A 20,918-nucleotide genomic window follows, 5' to 3' on the forward strand; every position below is an offset into this window, starting at 1 on the left:
GAGCGGTTCCTGAGGGCTGCTGTGTGTGTGTTTTGGGGACAAGTGTTCAATTTCAGGTGCCGGACATCTGGAAAGCAGAGAAAGAAGCCACCACACGTGCTAGGGTCTTCTGGTTTCCTTTTCTAAGTTTTTAAAACATATTTTTTAGTGAGCCGAGAGTTTGCTGGAAAGCACAGGGTGGTAGAACAGCTGCCCGAGTGATTCCCGCCTTGGGTGATGTTTACGAGGGCGGCATTAGCGGCTCGGGGAAGTTTGGCCTTAGCGCCTGTGCTGGAGCTGGGCGGTCAGAGCCGCTCTGACTGACTCCTGTCCTCGGAAACGGGCCCAGCGTGGCCTCCGGTACCTGGGACTTGCAGGAGAGGTTTCACGGGAGCCTGATGCGAGGGTGGCACAGAAATGAGAGAGAGGGACCTGGGGATGAGAAGTGGCACCAGCTGGGAGAGAGAACTCAGCTCCCAGGTGGTGGGGATGGGCCGGCGGGAGCGGGTGTGGGGAGGGAGAGGACCAGGGGGAGTGGCCCCGGCCCTCCAGCCCCCAAGAAGGGCTGGTAGTGGGGTGGAGGGTGTTTGCACAAGCAAACTCTTTGAAGCTTCTCTCCTGTCCTCCCACTCTGGCCCTGGTCCCCTCCCCTCCATAAAGCCATTAGCTTCTGGTGCCAGCCCTATCTCTGCTCCATCTCTGGGCCCTGTCGGTGCATTCACAGACCTCCTGCCCTGGGGGACGGGGAGGTTTTATGTGGGGGGAGGGCCTCTTCAGAGGAGGCGAGGTCTGTTAGGAAAGCAGGGTGTGGGGTGGTGCCGGCGGCCGCCAGGCCGGATCATTTCCGAGCTGGCTCTGCATGACAAAGGGGCTTTGATCTGCCCCCCACCAGCCCGACACACCTGCCCGCGGGTGCCCCCGCCCCGACGGAGACCTCCCGAAGAAAAGCCCGGAGGGGGTGGGGACAGCTGTGCCCCAGCTCCCCCGGGCCCTGCTCGGCCACCTTCCTGTCCTGGTGGCCCCGGGACAGAGATATCTCCCAGGCTGATGACCCAGAGCCCCTCCCGGAGAGCCAGGAGGCCCTGTGCTGCTCGGTGAGATGGGGGTGGTCTCGGAGTGGGGGGGCGGGGGTTTTGTTGAGGTGGGGTGCTGAGGGGCCCTGGGGGTGTGGTCACGCCCTGGATGGGGGCTCAGGGAGGAGAGGGGGTGGGGTTGCCTTGCCAGAGGCTTTGCTCCAGGGTCCGTCTGTCTCCAGGGGCCCTGGGAAAGCTGTTCTCCGGGAACAGGCAGTCTGATGCAAGGGTGGCAAACGCATCCCTCCTGGAGGGCACAGAGGAGGCATGGGCCACCGAGGGGACACCGCTGGCACAGCCTGGGGGCAGCTTTGACATTTCCCAGAGGAGTTGGCTCGAGAAAGTGAAAAGTCCCTCCCTTCTCCTACTGTCTGTCCCGGTGGACTCGGGCTGGGATTTGGAGAACGCGTTTAGCGGGAGGTGCAGATTGAGAGCGAAGGCTCCTGTTTGGCTGTAGGTAATCAACTCGCCAGGTGTTTTTAGCTCCACGCAACAGATACATCCCTGGGAGGAGCCGATGGGATGGTCCTGTCTCTTTGGACGTTCTGGAAGGCGGGCAGGTGTGCATAGTAGCAGCCAAAGCATCTCCCTAAATGCTGCCCGGAGCGGCTGTGCTCCGGAAATGCCTTGCTTTCCTCCCTTTCCTGGTTTCTCAGTCCCCTGTTTCCTTAAGCAGCGGGTCCCGAGCAGGGCACCCCAGGCTGGAGCGACCCCCAGGGTGAGAAGGGGAGGGTGAGACGGGAGGCTGGGGAGAGATGGACCTTCCCCGGGAAGCAGGCCCTCCTGGTGCCCCTGGTCTGCATCGCACACTGACTGCTCCCTTTGGCCTCTTCTCTCCAGGGAGCCCGTCTCGGAAGCCGTCGGCCCCCGGGGTCTTCCCCGGGCCCTGCGGGGGGCGCGGGCGGACCATGCCCAGCCCGCCTGCCCTGCTCGCTGCTGCTGCTGTGCTGTTCGCCTGCTGGGCCCCGCTTCGGGCCGCGGCCAGCTCCTGGTGGTGAGTGCGGGTTGCAGCCCTCCCAGCCTGACCCCCTGGGCCATAGAAGAGGGGAGAAGGGGCCGTTCCCTTTTCAGCAACCCCAGGAGAACGGGCACAGCTCTTTCTCTCTCGAGCCCCCAGAGTTATGTAAAGGCTCCCTGAGGAGAAAGGATTAGTTCATTTGGCTTTTTCTCTGATCCTGTCCACAGTCGCCTTTCCCTGGAGCTCCTCCGTCTCCATGGGTTGTTAGAAACAGCTCTTTTGTTGCTCTCGGATCAATACGAATGATGATTTTTTTTTTTTTCCTGCTGGTGAGGGCAAGGAGAGTAGGATTCCCAGTTTCTAAGTCTGAAGACCCGATGAGGGCTTTGCAGGAGCGTGTGTGGCTTCCTTTTGTGTGGTTAAGATTACTGTCACTGCCAGGTGGACAGGGGAATGGCAGGCATGCCCCCCGTCCCCTGTTTGGCATGGTCTGTGCTCTGCTCTCATTTTTGCTCAGATGGCAAAACCACAGCCTTCCCCTCTGACTTAGCACCTTATTATATCTGCTAGATGAGCGGGAGAGCCCTATAGGGCAGGGTCAGGGGCCGTGTGGCAGAGAAGGAAGTGCAAACTTTTAGAGTATATGGCCATGTATGTAAATTGGTTTCGATTTTAAAGGCCTAAGGGGAGTTCTGTTGAAAGGAATGGACTGCTTTCCGCACACATCCTGCACTTGGGCCACAGTGGCCTGGCCGCGCCTCCTGCAGAGAAGCGACCTCACGCGCAGCATGCCCACCCGGCAGGCCACTCCGGTCGTCCTCCCTGAAGCCCTCTCCCAGCTCGGAGCACTCCTCCCTGTCTGGTCACTGTGGATCCAGACGCCCAAGGTGGTCTCGGGCATTCGACATCTCACATGTCGCCTGCGTTCGTGCCTCAGTTTCCCTTTGAAGGCAGGAACTCGGTTTTGGGTGACTTTCCTTGCCAAGCCCCCGGCTCAGGGCCTGCCCGCGGAAAACCCCCCTGGGAGGGGGTCAGGTGCGAGAGGCGTGCTGCTGCCCCTGGGCCGCGCTCACTCCCGGCCCTCTTGCTGCAGGTCTTTGGCTATGAACCCGGTGCAGAGGCCTGAGGTGTTCATCATCGGGGCGCAGCCCGTGTGCAGCCAGCTCCCCGGGCTCTCCGCCGGCCAGCGGAAGCTGTGCCAGCTGTACCAGGAGCACATGGCCTACATAGGCGAGGGGGCCAGGACGGGCATCAGGGAGTGCCAGCACCAGTTCCGGCAGCGGCGGTGGAACTGCAGCACCGTGGACGATGCCTCCGTCTTTGGGAGAGTCATGCAGATAGGTGAGCGGGCCGTGGGGCTGGAGCAGCTGTGCTTCCCGGCCTGGGAGCCAGGGCTCCATGGGGACCGGCGTGCAAGGGGGTGGTCTCGGGTGGCGTGCCGGCGCCCAGCCCCGGGGTCAGCTGGCCCTCTGCTTCCCGCCCTGCCCCGAGCAGGCGGCCTAGAGGCGCTCCCTCTGGGCAGGGGGCGGGGGTCTAAGCTGAGTTAGAGCGGATCGGGAAGCCCGCCCACCACGACTGACCCCTGTCTCAGCTCCAGGGCCTCCTCGAGAGCTGTGGGCAGAGCTGAAAATTGCAGCCCTGAGCGTCTGGAGAGTTTTGCCTCTTCCACTTGGACACTGAGAGAGAGAGAAACTTTGGGACAAACTGGCGATGGCTGTCATTAACCCGACCCAGATCCAGTCCTGGCTTTTTCATTTGAAAGGGGATGTGTGTGAAAGTGAGGGCGGGGAGGGGCAGACTGAAGGAGAAAGATGAGAGGGCCACCCCTGCCTGGATTCCCGTCCTGTCCCCTCTCCCACTCCTGGCAGAGGATTCTTCGGCTACCCTGTTGCTTAGATGGAGGTGTGATCTGGGGTCTAATTGTTTTAGGTCCTTTTGAAATGCAATCCTCCCCTCCCTGGCAAGAAATTGAGAAATCCGGCCCTATTCTACTGGTTCTTATCCCCAGGGCCATAAAAGGAAGGTGTTAGAGCACCACGTCCCGGCTCACATTCTCCCCGAACAGCTTGCCCCCGAAAGGCAACATTCTGCAGTTCCCTGAGGCTGCGGTTTCCAGCAGGCCGGGACCAGGGGAGTTAGGGATTCTGCGCCTCTTTTGCGAAGGCCCCGCCCTCTCCCGACCCCTTTCCCCTCCCTCCCTGCCCCACATTGAGAAATGAGGTCCAGGGAAATTACGCTTTGAACGCTGCTTCTCTCTTCTTCCTTCAGCATCAACTCAAGGTCCTTGAAAGGATGCTCATGAGTTCCTGTAACAGTCCTGCCGGGCAACTTTCCCAAAACAGTAGGCCTGGGGGTCAAATGGGATTCGTTCGTAGTTGATCAGTTCTTCTCAGATGCGCTCAGTGCCTGTGTCCCTCCTTCCCGGCGAGTCTTGGTTAGCCACTCTCCTGCCTGCCTGCTGGGTTTCAGGTGAGGGAACTAGGATGGCCCAGGTGTGGGGAGAGGCAGCCCCTAATCACTGGCGGGAACTAGTATTTCCTTGGGACCTAGCGAATGCCTGACGTCGGCCAGATCCTTTTCACGTAATTTTGTTGCGTGAAGGCCCAAAAGTGCGGCTCTGCTTTAGGGAAGGAGACGTGTCGGGAACAGAAACTCCGTGGGGTGCGGGTCTGCGTGGTGGAGTGACCGGCGAAAGCAGACGCTACCAGTCTCCGCCCTACTCTGCTACAAATGGAACCCCTCCGTGTGCCTCCTTCTCACCGTCCCCTTTTGCAGCTTCCCTGCAGGCTTATGCTGCCTGGGAAGCTGTCCTCCCACCTCCCGGTGGGCCCAGGCATTCTGGCGAGTCCTCTCCCCGTGTCTGGCGGGTGGCTTCTGAGACTCCTTCCTTTGAGCCACTGCAAGCGTCCACCGCCAGAGGGCAGCAGAGCGGCCTGGAGGGCACCCGGCCCCTCGCCTGGAGGCCAGGGAGGCCACGGAGGCGGGAGGCTCCTGCGGGTACCTGGGCAGCTGTGGAACAGAGGACGTGATATTGTCCTGCTGTCTCTGTGTCCCAGGAAGATGCACGACGTCTCAGGAGCTCCCTGGCTGCTGGTTTATCAGCCTTTATCCTCTCTGTATTGTTTCACATATAGAGATGCCCCCAGTTCTCTGCTGCTGAGAGCAGCACGAGGTCTGTCCTTAGGCTTCCCTGAGGCCCACGTGCTGCCCCAGGAAGGCAGATCTGCCTGCACTCAGGGCCGAGTGATGCCCCCAACCAAAGGAGACAGAGTGACCACGGGGGATCCTGAGGGGCTTCACCGGGACAGACCGGGATCCAACTACATGGTGGGCTGGACCCTCAGAGCCCTGACGTCTGCAGGATTACGCTCAGCTGCAGGAACGTTATTTTAAAAGGCAATTCTGAGAGGGGCGACTCAGCTCTGCAAAGCGTGTTTGCTAAAGAACGGTGGTGGAAGAAATCAGACATGTAGCTTGGAAAAGAGAAAACATAAAAGGCATATTCGTTGTTTTCAAATCCTGAAGGGCTGTCAAATGGAAGAGGATGAGCTCCAGAAAAGGGAAGTTATAGGGAGGCACCTTTCAGCTTTTACTCAAAGAAAGAACATTCTGGTGATTAGAGTCGTTTTAAAAAGATGGAGTGGGTGGCCTTGGGAAGCCAACCCGATTCTCCAAGGCGTCTTGTAAAAGCGATGCTCACAGCGGGTGGAGTGTAGATCTGGGCCCGGCTTCAGACTCTTCTCCCTGTCCCTGGATGCCAGGCTGGGGGTTGAGCAACTGTTTTAGGGAGACTTCTCAGGCATGAGTCCTTCAGAGGGGTGCCCAGGCCCTCCTCCCTAAGACCCCTTGGCCATCTTACCGTCCTGGGAACTCGCATAGTCTAACTCCCTAGATGCATAGATCCTGTCTCTGGGTGTGGTTCACACTGGCTCACACATCAGTCCTGAGGACTGAATCATGAGTGTGGCTTCCCACGCCACCTGGCTTTTCCTGGTGCTTCTCCTGACCCCTGGTTACTGGAGAAAGACTGACTTGCCCTGTCTGTTCTGGTTGCAAACTTCACTGTGTTGTGCCTAGACCATCCAGAAGTAGGGCCAGGTGCAGTGACTGCAGACTACCTTCCTCACCACCTGCCAAGACAGGATCGTGGGACGGCTACCCCTGACCTTGGAGGCTCAGAAGAGGGGGCGCGTGGGGAGCAGAAGATCCTGCCTGGTTTAATCGCTGAGATCACGACTGAATCTCAGTTCCCTGCTAAGAATGCCTCCCCTCCCTCCGTACCTGAGTCCATACGAGTATTATTTATCGTTTCTCATAACAGCTTTACTGAATGTAATTCATGTGTGGTACAATTCAGCATTTTTTTTTTTTTTTTTTTTTTTTTTTTTTTGTTAGCCCTCGCTCCACTTTCTGGAATAGGTGGGGGTGGATTTTTTTTTTTTTTTTTTTTTGCGGTACAAGGGCCTCTCACTGTTGTGGCCCCTCCCGCTGTGGAGCACAGGCCCCGGACACACAGGCTCAGCGGCCATGGCTCACGGGCCCAGCCGCTCCGCAGCATGTGGGATCCTCCCAGACCGGGGCACGGACCCGCGTCCCCCGCATCGGCAGGCGGACTCCCAACCGCTGCGCCACCAGGGAAGCCCCAGTTCAGCATTTTGAAGTGTAAAGTTCAGTGTATATTCACCAGATTGTGCAACCATCACCACCCTCTAATCTCAGGACATTTTCACAGCCCTATAGAGACACTGCACACCCACAAGTGGTCACTCTCCATCTCTTCTCCCTCTTCCCCAAACCCTAGACAGCACTAATCTTTCTGTCTCTATGAAGTTTCATATCGTGGACCTTTCATATAAACGGGATCATACATGGCCTTTTGTGTCTGTTCAATACAGATACAAAATGCCAAGTGGCTCACTTACCATCATAACTCAAGGTTCAACCATGTTGTAGCCTGTCCACAGCACTTCATTACTTTTTATGGCTGAATAATACTCCATTGCATGGATAATGCCACCTTTTGTTCACCCATTCGTTCGCTGATGGACAATATGAGTTGTTTCCACTTTTTGGGTATTATGAATAATGCTGCGACGAACATTCACGTCCTAGTTTTGCTGTGGACGTATGTTTTCATTTATCTTGGATGTACTCTCAGGAGCGGAATTCCTGGGTCATATGGTAGTTCTACAATTAACCTTTTGAGGAGCTGCCAGACTGTTTTCCAAAGCAGCTGTGCCTTAAAACGTTCCCACCAGCAACACATGAGGGTTCCAGTTTTTCTATATCCTCATCAACTTGTCATTAGTTGCCTTCTTTTTTTTTTTCTTTTTTTTTGCGGTACGCGGGCCTCTCACCGCTGTGGCCTTTCCCGTTGCGGAGCACAGGCTCCGGACGCGCAGGTTCAGCGGCCATGGCTCACGGGCCCAGCTGCTCCGAGGCATGTGGGATCTTCCCGGACCGGGGCACGAACCCGCATCCCCTGCATCGGCAGGCGGACCCCCAACCACTGCGCCACCAGGGAAGCCCTGCCTTTTTGATCGTAGCCGTCCTCGTGGGTGTGAAGTGATGTCTCGCGATTTTGATTCGCGTGTCCCTGGTGGCTGAGTATTGTTTTTTTATCAACGTTTTTCTTGAAGTAGAAAATCCATCATATGGGCTCTTAAGTGGGTCCCTATAGCAATAAAGTACACAGTTTGGATTTTTTTTTTTTTAAGATGTTGGGGATAGGAGTTTTTATTAATTAATTTATTTATTTTGCCGTATTGGGTCTTCATTTCTGTGCGAGGGCTTTCTCTAGTTGTGGCAAGCGGGAGCCACTCTTCATCGTGGTGCGCGGGCCTCTCACTATCGCGGCCTCTCTTGTTGCAGAGCGTGGGCTCCAGACGCGCAGGCTCAGCAGTTGTGGCTCACGGGCCCAGCTGCTCCGCGGCATGTGGGATCCTCCCAGACCAGGGCTCACACCCATGTCCCCTGCATCGGAAGGCAGATCCTCAACCACTGTGCCTCCAGGGAAGCCCGCAGTTTGGATTTTTTACAGGAAATGATCTGGATGTTTAGAAAGACCGTGCTGAGTGACCGTGGAGGTGGTCCCCCAGTGCTGTCGGGTTGGGAGGCAGTGTGGACCTCGGGGGACAGAGGGAAACGGCTCAGACGATTCCGGATGCTGTCATCCTAGTTCATTTCTACTCCTGGTCTCGGCCGCTGTCCAGCTAGATAATGCAGGCGTAAAAAGACAGATGTGTGACTCGTGGAGGGTGAGAAACAGACCTGTGAAGGAGAGGTGTTTGCCAGGATAGAGCTGCACTGTGGGTCCCATGATTTGTGCCCAGTCTCGTTCCGACCGTCCCACCTGTTTCACCAGTGCCTCCATGCCCCGGCTCCCGCCCACTCAGGCCGGCCTCCTAGGAAGGCACAGCCGGGGCGACCTCTCCGGAAGGGATGACGTGCAGGCCGGGGCTGAAGGGGCTCACGGGCAGACGAGTCAACTTCGGTTCCTGGTCCAGGGCGCTTTCTAACCCCGGGGGCCTCGGCAGGGAGAGGTGCCCCGTCCCGGGGTGCGGGCTGGCGGGGCGGCACGGGGCGGGGCCTCACCAGTCTCCTGTGCACCCGCAGGGAGCCGGGAGACGGCCTTCACCTACGCCGTGAGCGCGGCCGGGGTGGTCAACGCCATCAGCCGTGCCTGCCGCGAGGGGGAGCTGTCCACGTGCGGCTGCAGCCGGGCCGCGCGGCCCAAGGACCTGCCCCGGGACTGGCTGTGGGGCGGCTGCGGCGACAACGTGGACTACGGCTACCGCTTCGCCAAGGAGTTCGTGGACGCCCGCGAGCGCGAGAAGAACTTCGCCAAGGGCTCGGAGGAGCAGGGCCGCGTGCTCATGAACCTGCACAACAACGAGGCCGGCCGGAGGGTAAGCGACCCCGCCCCCACGCACACACCTGGACAGGGGGCCCCGCCCACATGCCCACCTGGACAGGGGGCCCTGCCACACACACACCTGGACGGGGGCCCCGCCCACACACATACCTGGACAGGGGGCCCTGCCACACACACACCTGGACAGGGGGCTCCATCCACATGCCCACCTGGACAGGGGGCCCTGCCACACACACACCTGGACAGGGGGCCCCACCCACATGCCCACCTGGACAGGGGGCCCCGCCACACACACACCAGGGCGGAGGGCCCCACACACACACACCTGGACAGGGGGCCCAACCCACATGCCCACCTGGACAGGGGGCCTTGCCACACACACACCTGGACGGAGGGCCCCACACACAAACACCTGGACAGGGGGCCCTGCCACACACACACCTGGACGGAGGGCCGCGCCCACACACACACCTGGATGGAGGGCCCCGCCCACACACACACCCAGATGAAGGACCCCACCCCCGCAGACAACTAGACCATCGGCTATTCCTGGGCTCTGCTGTGCGATGGCAGCTGGTCCAGGAAGGGGTTGAGTCTGACCACAGAGATTCTTAACGATGCTGGCCTAGATTCCCACACTGTGGAACTCATCCTTGATTTCCAAAGGCTCCATTTCCCACGAGACACACGCAGTTGTCACTCTTTTAGCCTTATCTGTTTCTCCACAGGACATCCGTGCCAGTAGGACTTAGGTGCAGTCTCATCATCAGAATTCCAGACACCTCTTGTCTTGACTGCCCCTCCTGTGTCATTTGAACAGCTAGGATGATTGGAAGTTTAGGCCATCAGACCTCGTCTAGGGTTTATGGTTTGTTAGAGGCTCAGGTAAAGCAGAGCTGACTTTTCAGGGCTGCCATCATGCATATCCCGAGACCCAGTCCAAAAGCACACTTCAGTACTGATGGCAAACACACTTGGGTGCTTTAACCTAAGTGGAACTGTGGAAGGCAACCATCCTTTGAAGGCCCAGTCTCATCAATCTCATGTAAGAGGCGAGGGTCTTCTGAGCCTCAATTTCAGTGGAGACTAAAATGTAGGTTTGGGGAGAGCTGGGTTTTTTGTTTGTGCAGAGCACACCTGGGCCAGGGCTCTGGGCTTCCTGCACGGGTGCTGGAGAGCTCGGGCCTCATCTGCCGGCACCTGCTCAGGAAGCCCCCACGTCTGAGCACACGGCCTGCTCCTCTCTCCTGAGCAGGGTCTGCCCCGACGGGGTCTGCCTCTGCTACCGACTGGAGGCCTCGCTCAGCCAGAAGCTCTGTCTTCCACTTCAGGTGTCCACTGTGGATGTGCGTCCAGATGTCCCTGGACAGAGGTCTGAGGCCCGAGTGCTGGGTGGCAGGAGGCCCTCCTGGCGAAGGGCCGGGGCCACGGACCTCTCAGGAAACTACACAGACCTCTCTCTGGGAGAGCTGTCCACACTCAGGTCTGTGTCAAGCCCCGGCTCGGGGCCCAGCAAGGTACTTAGTGAGGCCAAAGATGAGCTAACGATAAAACAGGAGCAGCAGTTTCTGGAGGACAAGTAAATTCAGAAATTTAATGTTGGTTCATTGGTGATTCAGTAACAGGATATGGATATACTTGTAAAAAGTGTTCATATATTAATTCCTTAAAAAATTAACTCATTTCATAGGAGCACATATCAAACAAAGGGGATTGGAAATGCCTTTTCTATGACTTAGCATCCTGTGGTGCTGGTAGAACATGGTACCCGTGTGTAAACCTAGCGCCATCACTAGCGTGACATCAAGTCAAAATTAGAATTGGTCATTGCCCAGCATCTTCCTTGCAGAGCCCACGTCCAGAGGCTAGTTTTGTTTAGCCAGATATGGGTGTTCAGCTGTGACGTGTCAGGAGTTCGGGCCGTCGCTCTGATCTGTGGCTGTTGTGCTATAAATCCGGGTGGAGAGACCAGAACTCTTCTGCTCTGAGGGCATCTGTGGAGCTGCCTCAGTCTCCCACGACTTCCTCTCTGTTTGCCAGTCTTTGGGAGTCTAACCGTGAGAGACTGATTAAAAAAAAAAAAAAAAAGGTTAGGGTCTTCACTTTATCTCCTGAATGCCCAAATTCTACCCATTTTTCGAGATCCCAGTTCAAACACCACATACTCCCGCAATCTTTCCCATCCCCCGTGGCTGGCAGTCTCTGCGTCTGAAGCGCAGTGGAGCCTTGCGGACTTGGCTGAGGTGTTAGACTTTGCTTACTCCAGCTCCTGAGGAGCGGGCTGCCCTGGGACCTCTGCACGTGACAGTGCAGAGAAAATTCCCCGTGGCCTCCTAGCAAGAGGTCAAATTCAGGAAGGCTTTCCTGTCTCTGCTCGGAGCCGAGCCTGGGGCCCCGGGGCAGATGCGGAGGTGCCCAGCCGCTCGTCCTCATCCGGCCCCACTTCTGGCTCCTCATTTCTTCACCCTTAATTGCTTGTTTGCTTTTTCCAGCCCTTATCTCGGCTGCGCCTTCCATCAGCCTGTCCTACCCCCTCCCTGGCTTCGTCTGTCTGCCCCCTGCAGTCTCCTCATCTCTGCACAGCCCTTTATCTCTCCCCGGCCTCCATCTGCTCCAGGTGGGGAGTCTCTGTCCCTCTCTATGTCTTATCCCCCCTCCAAGGAGCAGGCCTCGCCATCAATCACCTCCCACCTCCTGACACCTACGCAGAACCTTCCTCAGGAAGGACTAAGCGGTGGCCGGCATTGAAAATGCCCCAGACCGGTATTTTACAACCAGATCTTTTTAAAGGGTAGGATATCTAGGATCTGACATCTTGACCACAGAGGAAATCTCGGGCATACTTTGCAAGAAATTTCCCTTGGCCTTTGAGAGCCCCTAGTGACCCTGTTTTACAATACTGAAGCCAGGGGCGGTGGGTTGATACTGCCTTGTCACTCAAGGGCCTCTGAGCATTTTCCAGATGAAAGCTGCCTCGTCCTTGTGACATTCCTGCCAGTGACCGAGCTCCGTCACACCGTTAGATGCGGAAGAGGGGCAAGGGACTCTGCCAAGGGGCGAGATGCAGACCTAAGAAAAATTTTAAAACGTTCTCTTGCTTTTTCAGTTCGCGGCAAAAAGGGCCAAAATTACCAACCTCCTTCTCTTGCAAGAGGAGCATATCTATATATTAGCAACAGTAAAATATTTAAAATACAAACATAACCGTCCCTACGGTGTCTTTCTTCCTAGCAGAAGGTAGAATGGACGTCTAAATAGTGAGGGTCAGTGACTCTCTCCCTTCCGGATTTGTTTTACTAAAATTCCTGTCCCTCCCAAATCTCCCTGTGGAGATGCTTATCCACCCCTCACCCCCAGTCACTCAGTGTCGGGTGCACAGTTTTAGGCCCTTAATGTTTCCTCCTTCTTTTAACAGCACCAGCTGCCTGACATCCCTCCCTAAACCAAGGACCATTTCCAAGGAATGTCAGGCTCCAGCGCAGACCCGGGGGATTTGTGCCAGAGGACGATTGTGGGCCCCGTCTTTGAAGTCCCTGTCGGAATGGGGTGTCAGTTCCTTTCTGCCTTTGGCCTGGAGCTGCCAGCCAAGTGCTGGTGCCTTTAACCTTGGGGAGGGGCCTGCCTGCCTTCTCCACCCTAATCCGTTTCTAAGCCCCAAGTCTGGTGAGCAATCCTTCCTGGGTGGCCCTTGCACAGCTTATGGAGCCCCGTGTAGAGCGACAGTTTCTCCACCCTACAATAGTGGGAATAGTTCTGTACCAGAAAAAAATCAGGAAGAGTTTGGACGGGAGTAATACGAGCTGATGCAGCTGAAGCTCTCTCTCGCACCTGCAGTGGTCCCGGCCGCGGTGCCGAATAAAGACGCAATCTGGGGACTCTTGAAAAGAAAGCCGAGAGAAACCCTTGACAGATGAGTCCTGCCTGCGTCGGTGACAATAGCTGTGGCAGAAGAAAATGTTGGGCAGCGGACCTGCATCTTTATCCTGCCATCTGCACTTCTGGGCCGGCTGCCAGGGCTAGTTGACACAATGCATCCGTATGCTTTCGCTGAAAGGCACTTTGTAAGCAGCTTTCTGGTCTGCTCTTGCTTTTCCATTTGGATTTGGGGGAGCCCACGCTCAGGTTCCCTCCCATTTTCGTGGTTCAGTGACTGCTGGGTGGATTTGTTTTCCAAGACCTCCGCCCTAAGATGGACCCACCGGTCTGCACTCCCATCGCAGAGGGCCTGCCCCTCCCCTGCATCACAGCCACTCCCAGGGGGTGTCTTGTCACAATGTGCTATGGTTTATGGTGAGGCTCCAATGACTCTGTAGAGCTAGTGACCAACTGTTAACATAGAAAAAGGGACCGTTTAATTCTTAGGGGACTTGACAGGATTGTGGATAGCTTTCGGCTATAGCCAGGGCCGTGCCAGAGGTCTCTGTTATAGGTTCCCGGTACAGCCGATTCTTTTTTCTGGACTGGGCTCCATATCGTGTAAAAGCTAGACTCATGTTGTTGGTTTTTATTTGTTTGAGACTTTGATCAAGATAGAAATAGCCTTTTTCTGTTGTTTTCCTGCTGGTAATGATGACACATTACTTGTGACGAATTTCAGGTGATAATAAATGGGTAACAAAAAGGGCAAGTGTGCCATCCTGGTAGTGACTCAGACATGGCCGTCACCTCCCCAGAAGTTTTCTATGTGCCGTTCCTTTTATTCACTTTCAAAACCGGCCCTCCGCACACGCACCCTGCCGGCCCTCTCCTGCACTCGCCCTAGCCAGCCTCCGGGCATCGTCCGTCAGGGACGTTCCTTCTCATCCCCTGCTCTCTCCTCCCCCTCTCCCCGCAGGCCGTGTATAAGATGGCAGACGTGGCCTGCAAATGCCACGGCGTCTCGGGGTCCTGCAGCCTCAAGACCTGCTGGCTGCAGCTGGCGGAGTTCCGCAAGGTGGGGGACCAGCTGAAGGAGAGGTATGACAGCGCGGCTGCCATGCGCATCTCCCGCCGCGGCAAGCTGGAGCTGGTCAACAGCCGCTTCAAGCAGCCCACCCCCGAGGACCTGGTCTACGTGGACCCCAGCCCGGACTACTGCCTGCGCGACCAGAGCACGGGCTCGCTGGGCACGCAGGGCCGCCTGTGCAACAAGACATCCGAGGGCCTGGACGGCTGCGCGCTCATGTGCTGCGGCCGCGGCTACGACCAGTTCAAGAGCGTGCAGACCGAGCGCTGCCACTGCAAGTTCCACTGGTGCTGCTTTGTCCGCTGCAAGAAGTGCACGCAGGTCGTGGACCAGTTCGTCTGCAAGTAGCCAGGGCCGCTCTCCTGTGCTCCACCGCGCTGCCGCACAGAGTCTATAGGATATAAATCTATATAGATCTATTTTATATTTGTATAAAGAAAAGGATGGATGGTAAATAATTGAAGGAAGAAAACGGAAAGGAAAAGCCTATTTAAGAGACGCTGGAAATCTTGGAGGATTGGATTTTGCTGCTTCTCTGCTCCCAGTGGGTGGGAAAAGGGCTCTGTCCCCGCCTCTGGTGGGGACTCTCAAGAGGTAGGGACTTGGGAATGTTCCCTGTCTACCCACCGCGGCCTTGAGGACAGAGGTGGTGCTTGGAGGGGGAACTTGGTGATGTCTGGAGTCTTTGCTGGGTGGGTGACTGCCCTGCGACCCTGGCCTCTGGGCCAGGCGGCCCCGTGGAGTGGCGGGAACCCAGCCTCACGCCTGGCATCTTCTGGGTCTCGTCCAGAGCACCGACTGGTTCCGTGAGAGGCCCAGTGCCTCCTTGCACTTTCGTCCGTGTGCGTACTTGCAGAATCCACAGTTACAGGAAAGAGGACGGGCCCCACGCCGTCTCTGGGGACCAAAGGGGGACAGCTCCTCCCCAGACTCCGGGGCCTGCCTTTCCAGCGAGAATTACTTTTCCTCTGCGATTCACTGGCTCCTGCACCAGGAGGGAGGGGTCGTTTGACCTGATGTGTCAGGAAAGACATGGACTCTCTGTGCCCGAGCCGCAGAAAGCCAGGTGGTGACTGGCGAGGGCAGATGGCACCGTGCTCCCGCGCAGGGAGCGGACGCTCTGATGCTTCTGGCGGCCCTCCCCGTTGCGGGAAGCTGGGGCAGGTGCGGCCATGCTCGGCCGGCCTGTTGCGGGCTCTTCACCTGTGCCTCACATGTAGTTTCCCTCTGACATTAAACACCCTCCAATGAAGTTTCTCTTTCCTTACTTGGACACACGGTTATGTTTCATGGGTCCTTTTATTTTCGATCTGATCCTTGGAACCCTGCTACACGGTGCATGCACGGAAGAGGGCAAGAGAATGGAGACGTTTCAGAGCCCTAGTCTGGTGTTACAGGGACAGGGGGACATCGCGAGAATTCATAAGGTGACACGTGCGTGCGTGCCTTCTCCCCAAGGGCAACACAGAGTTAAATGATGGCCGTTAACATCACTGCTCTGAACAGAATTCAGAGAGTTTGGGTTAAACGTCACGTTTACCTCCTCTTCCCATCTTCCCCATTTTACCTCCCACCAGTCTTCCTGGGCTCTTGGTGACCACAGGCGTTGGGGATGCCCTCTGCTGGCTTCTCCGTGTTGCCATGTCCGGTTTTGGGGCCAGAACTTCAGTTTTGGAGTATCTGCGACAGGAGAGAATAAGGCAGAGCTCAGGCACCCTAGAAAAGGCGGGAGTTTCTGGGAGGGACACTGAGACAGGCAGTCCAGCGAGCCAGAAGCCACAAAAGACACCAGTTTTACGTTAGAAAAGTTTGTTCCTGGGGAAGTGATGGGATTACGGAATTAACTTGGATATAATGAGCAAATGATGCTGCAGAACAGTGTAAAAGAGATTCTGCCCGAGGGTATCCACGGTCCCATATCCTGCTGTGTCTTTAGGACCTAAAGAAGAACCTCCTGACCTGACAGCGAGGAACGTCCGACGTAGGGCTATGTTCCCTGTAACTGTTCCTCACACGGTTACTCAGATTGGTCGACATATTCAAGAGGAATGGTCCATGAGAGAAAGTGTTTAAACCAACTGGCCTACAAAAGATCAAAAGCGTGTCCTTGGCTTCAGTCGCTGGCATTTAACCAAATAAACCAACCAGTCACCCAAATCGACCGTGACGGTCAGGGTTTTGAAACACTGGCTGGCTTCATTGCCCTTGCCTACATCACTGGTCCACAGACCCCGAGAGTTACCTTGTATCAGGTGCTCTGAGTGTTTAAGAGCTGAGACCCAGTTCATCCTCAGACATTTCAGAAAGTTAGTTGGGAGTGACTTGCCCAGAATCCCAAAAAGTGGCCCCGTGTTCACAAAGGGAGATGGCTCACCCCTGTCACGCCGAGCTTATTCCTGCAGAGTCCTGGCAAGGGAATGGGCGAATAGCCAATGTTTTCCTTCCAACTGGGGAGCAGGTTGTATGTTCAAACACCCATGTGATTGTTGCAGCCGCTGACAACCAGGTCTCGGGATTATTTAATTTTCAAAACGGGTTGGGATGAAGTTAGAGTTATTGTCACACGCTTGTGGGATCCTGGTGAATTGGCAGCTGCCTGTGGCGTGGCCAGTGAGGCAGTGGGAAGTGGGTGGAGAATGTGGAGGCCGCCCTAGAAAACTGAGCTTCTGGGGACTTCCCTGGCGGTCCACTGGTTAGGACGCCGCACTTCCACTGCCAGGGGCCAGGGTTCGATCTCTGGTCGGGGAACTAAGATCCCGCAAGCTTGTGCGGCGAAGCAAAAAAAAAAAAAAAAAAAAAAAGCTTCTGCTCAGAACCATAGACTGTTTGAGCAGAGAGTGTGGCAGTCAGACCCCCAGCTCCTGTGTGTCCAGATGAGGACCTCCAAATCATGAGCAGGTCCTAAACCTTAGTGTGCTGTGAAAATGCGGAGTCCTAGACCTGCAACGCCAGAAATTTTTATTCACTTGGTCTGGGGTGGGTGGAGCTAGGACCACTGTCCACACCCTCATCAAGGACCTGAGGGAACCCTGCGCTGGTGGTCCAGAGACTCTACTGGACCCCCAGGCATTGAGAGCTAGCCCAGGACGCACAGGGAGACAGGCAGCTGGGCCCTAATTCCCAACCTGGTGCTCTTGGCAACACTGTGCAGAATTCCCTGGCACCTGAAATGTATTAACGTGTAGCCTAATTGAATTAATGAAATGCCTGGACCAAGCAGCCGTCCCAGGGAGACTTTCTTTTTTTCTTTTTTTCTTTTTTGGCTGTGCCACAGCAGCTTGTGGGATCTTAGTTCCCTGACCAGGGGTTGAACCCGGGCCATGGCAATGAAAGCACCGAGTTCTAACCACTGGACTGCCAGGGAATTCCCCAGGGAGACTTTTTGATGCGAGGGGAAAGAACCGATCTGCCCTGGGATCTTCCACCCGGGACTGGGGGGGAGCCTACAGATCCACTATGAATACAATAAGGTGTTATTTACTTAGCTCTGTCTGCAGGCATTCACCTTGTCTTCAAGATGAAATTCGGAGAAAGGCACGCCTGACTGCCTCCACTTAAAGTAGATGGGAGGGTGGGAGGACAGCCACAGCTGGGGTCAAGATGAGGCCAGCCCTCCACTCACAAAGGCTTTGTGACCAGAGTCTAGGAACTGAATTCGAAGTCCTAGTTTGGAGAATGCATTTCGGTGTCATCCACGCTCCATCCTTTGAGCTGAGAAGCAAAACTTGCTACTTGTATTAAATCCCCAAGTTGGTTATTTCCTCTGAAGTTCTGCCCTGCTTCTTCCCTTAAATCATTATTATTTTAGGGACTTCCCTGGTGGTCCAGTGGTTAGGACTCTGCACTTCCACTGCAGCGGGCATGGGTTCAATCCCTGGTCAGGGAACTATGATCTCTCATGCCGCGCGGCCAAATATATATATATATATATATATATATATATATATAATTTTATTTAAGCTTTGTTATCCCTAGAGCTCTGGGCCCATAGCAAGACATCTGTGCTTGAAATTTCTCCACGAGACAACGATCTTCCAGCTCCAGTGATTTATCAAGAAAGAAGCCCATTTCTTGGGAGGAGGGCCGCACTGTCCCAAGAAGGTGGGAAAAGTCCTCATTTCCATCTTAAAACGGGCTCTGACGCATTGCCAGACCCCCACTGACCCTGGTCACATGTATTTTGGGACCTCAGTGTGTGCGCGCGCGCGCGTGCGCTTGTACACGCCCATGCCCACCATGTCCACAGGAATGAACGCTTTCATTAGTTTTGGAGGGGAGTTAGGCACTGGAGACATGGAATATGTAAAAGAAATAAATAAAAGTAACTGTCACCACTTCTGGCTGAGACGCTGCAGAACATGGATTGTCTGCCTTTATTGGAAACCCCCGCCCTCTGGTTGGGAGGACAAGCTTCACGTCTCTGGAAGAAGCCTGGCGGGCTGAGAAGGACACCCCCACCCTCCCGCCCCACCAGCGGTGGTTGCTAAGTATTATTGTGAGTCCTTTGTTATGTAAGAATCTGCACTGTAGTTATACCCAAACAATAAGGAAAGGTGCTTTAATTCCTGATTTTACATAAGAATGCCGGGTAATTTGCCCCTAAGTAAGAAGGTTTGGCCCAGGTATGAGGTCAGATGTTCGGTGCTTGGAAGAGCCTTCACACAGTGGATTTTCACGCTCTGCTTTCTCCCCTGCCGCCTGTCCTTTGCTCTTTGCTCTGTCCATTTGCAGCTCTGTCCATTTGCAGCTCTGCCCGAGGCGGCAACAGAAGATAGAACCAAATCAGTTAACTGGGGCTTCCTGAGTAGTTTTCATAAATAACAGAGTGGGAGAAGAGGTGGCTGAAATTAGGTTTTTAAACGATGTGCAAATTTAACTTGTCACTTACGTGTATTTCTACTGCTCCCCAGGATAACTGGAAATAGCCTTAAAGCTGCCACAGCCAAAGCAGGTAGGAAACTGCAGTACAGAGAGAGCTGGCCCGAGGGTGGGCCCTGTCAGCAAACCATCAGAAGGGGCTGCCGCAGCTGCTCCAAGATGTATAAGAAAAGACAACTATAGAAAGTTGCCCTCTCTAGGGACTTCCCTGGTGGCACAGTGGCTAAGACTCTGCTTTCCCAAAGCACAGGGCCCAGGTTCGATCCCTGGTCAGGGAACCAGACCCCACATGCCACAACTAAGAAGCCCGTGTGCCGCAACTAAAAGTAAGATCCTGTGTGCTGCAATGAAAACAGCCTAAATAAATAAATGCTTTTTTTTTTAACATCTTTATTGGAGTATAATTGCTTTACAATGGTGTGTCAGTTTCTGCTTTATAACAAAGTGAATCAGCTATACGTATACATATGTTCCCATATCTCTTCCTTCTTGTGTCTCCCTCCCTCCCACTCTCCCTATCCCACCCCTCTAGGTGGTCACAAAGCACCGAGCTGATCTCCCTGTGCTATGCGGCTGCTTCCCATTTACGTTTGGTAGTGTATATATGTCCATGCCACTCTCTCACTTTGTCACAGCTTACCCTTCCCCCTCCCCATATCCTCAAGTCCATTCTCTAGTAGGTCTGTGTTTTTATTCCTGTCTTACCCCTAGGTTCTTCATGACATTTTTTTTCTTAAATTCCATATATATGTGCAGCCTAAATAAATAAATACTTTTTAAAAGTATATAGAAAAGAAAGCTGCATCCTTTAAACCAATTTTATTTGAAAGCCAAAAGGGATGTGATTGTTTCAAGGGGCCCGGCCCTCTAGCATGCTTTCTAGGACTGGGGGCTGTGCTCTGTCTGTTGGGTCAACCAGCCCTTTGGCTAGTCTCTGATTTGACGTAGTCGTCTCCCTTAGATTTACTGGTTTTCCAGAGACCTTTTTAGTAGAAGGGAAGTTTCATAAAGGAAGGACTTTTAAAAAAATCTCTTTTGTTCCCAGCTCTGTCTCCCAGAATCTCAAATAGTGCCTTGCAGAGAGACGGTTCCATACATAATTGCTGGAGGAATGATGATTCTCACTCAACAGATGAGGGAACAGTGTAGTTTGTTCTCTCAAAGTTCCAAGTGATGGGCTTCCCTGGTGGCGCAGTGGATGGGGGTCCGCCTGCCGATGCAGGGGACGCGGGTTCGTGCCCCGGTCCGGGAAGATCCCACATGCCGCGAAGCGGCTGGGCCCGTGAGCCATGGCCGCTGAGCCTGTGCGTCCGGAGCCTGTGCTCCGCAACGGGAGAGGCCACAACAGTGAGAGGCCCGAAAAAAAAAAAAAAAAAAGTCCCAATTACAGAAATTGATCTGAGGGCTTCCCTGGTGGCACAGCCATTAAGAATCTGCCTGCCAACGTAGGGGACAAAGGTTTGAGCCCTGGTTGGGGATCAGATCCTGCATGCCTTGTGGCCAAAAAAAACCCCCAAAACAAACAAAAAAACAATTATAAAGATACTTCCCTTTGAAAGAGAAGACAACAAAATTTTTTTTTTTTTTTTTTTGCGGTATGCGGGCCTCTCACTGCTGTGGCCTCTCCCATTGCTGAGCACAGGCTCCGGACACGCAGGCTCAGCGGCCATGGCTCACGGGCCCAGCTGCTCCGCGGCAGGTGGGATCTTCCTGGACCCGGGCATGAACCCATGTCCCCTGCATCGGCAGGCGGGCTCTCAACCGCTGCGCCACCAGGGAAGCCCGACGACAAAATTTTTTAAAGAAAAAGAAATTAAACAAACAACAAAAAGTAAAGAAACTTCCCTTTGACAGTAATAACTCTGCAGCACCAAGTGCTTCCTTCACACTTTCCGCAGTTCTGCAAGGTCTGAGTCCTCACCAAAAAGAAATATCTGAGAGGCAGGAAGATGATCCGATGTTCCTGTAAATCTCCCACGGCTCCCGGCTCCCGGGAGCAAAGGCAGCAAACGCTGGAGACTTTACAAATGCCCTGCGGGCAGCTGCTTTTGTCCCTTCCCATCTGAGAGCGTGCACTGCCCTGCCTTCTAGTCTGAGGCTGGGGACGGGAGGAGCATTGAGTAGGAAGTGGGTCCACTCGCACGTGTAAGGTGCTGTGTTCCCTCCTCTTTCTATTTCCTGACTGTCGGGGCCTCTCCTCTCCCTGAGCCA

At 54.9% G+C, this 20,918-nt stretch overlaps 1 protein-coding gene and 1 non-coding gene across 2 annotated transcripts; both read left to right on the forward strand.

Annotated features, from left to right (window-relative positions):
• Positions 1-1,960: 1,960 nt before the first annotated feature.
• On the forward strand, positions 1,961-14,637 carry WNT5B (Wnt family member 5B). The gene is made up of 4 exons (XM_007469480.1): positions 1,961-2,046; positions 3,104-3,351; positions 8,626-8,918; positions 13,719-14,637. Exons 1-4 carry the CDS (start codon positions 1,961-1,963, stop codon positions 14,175-14,177), a joined length of 1,086 nt encoding a protein of 361 aa, XP_007469542.1. The 3' UTR covers positions 14,178-14,637.
• A 3,005-nt stretch (positions 14,638-17,642) lies between these two features.
• Positions 17,643-17,715, forward strand: TRNAG-UCC (transfer RNA glycine (anticodon UCC)). Its single transcript has one exon. It is a non-coding gene; the product is annotated as a tRNA-Gly (tRNA).
• Positions 17,716-20,918: the final 3,203 nt, after the last annotated feature.

Source organism: Lipotes vexillifer, unplaced genomic scaffold, assembly GCF_000442215.2.
Source record: "Lipotes vexillifer unplaced genomic scaffold, Lipotes_vexillifer_v1.1 scaffold395, whole genome shotgun sequence".
Lineage (NCBI taxonomy): Eukaryota > Metazoa > Chordata > Mammalia > Artiodactyla > Lipotidae > Lipotes > Lipotes vexillifer.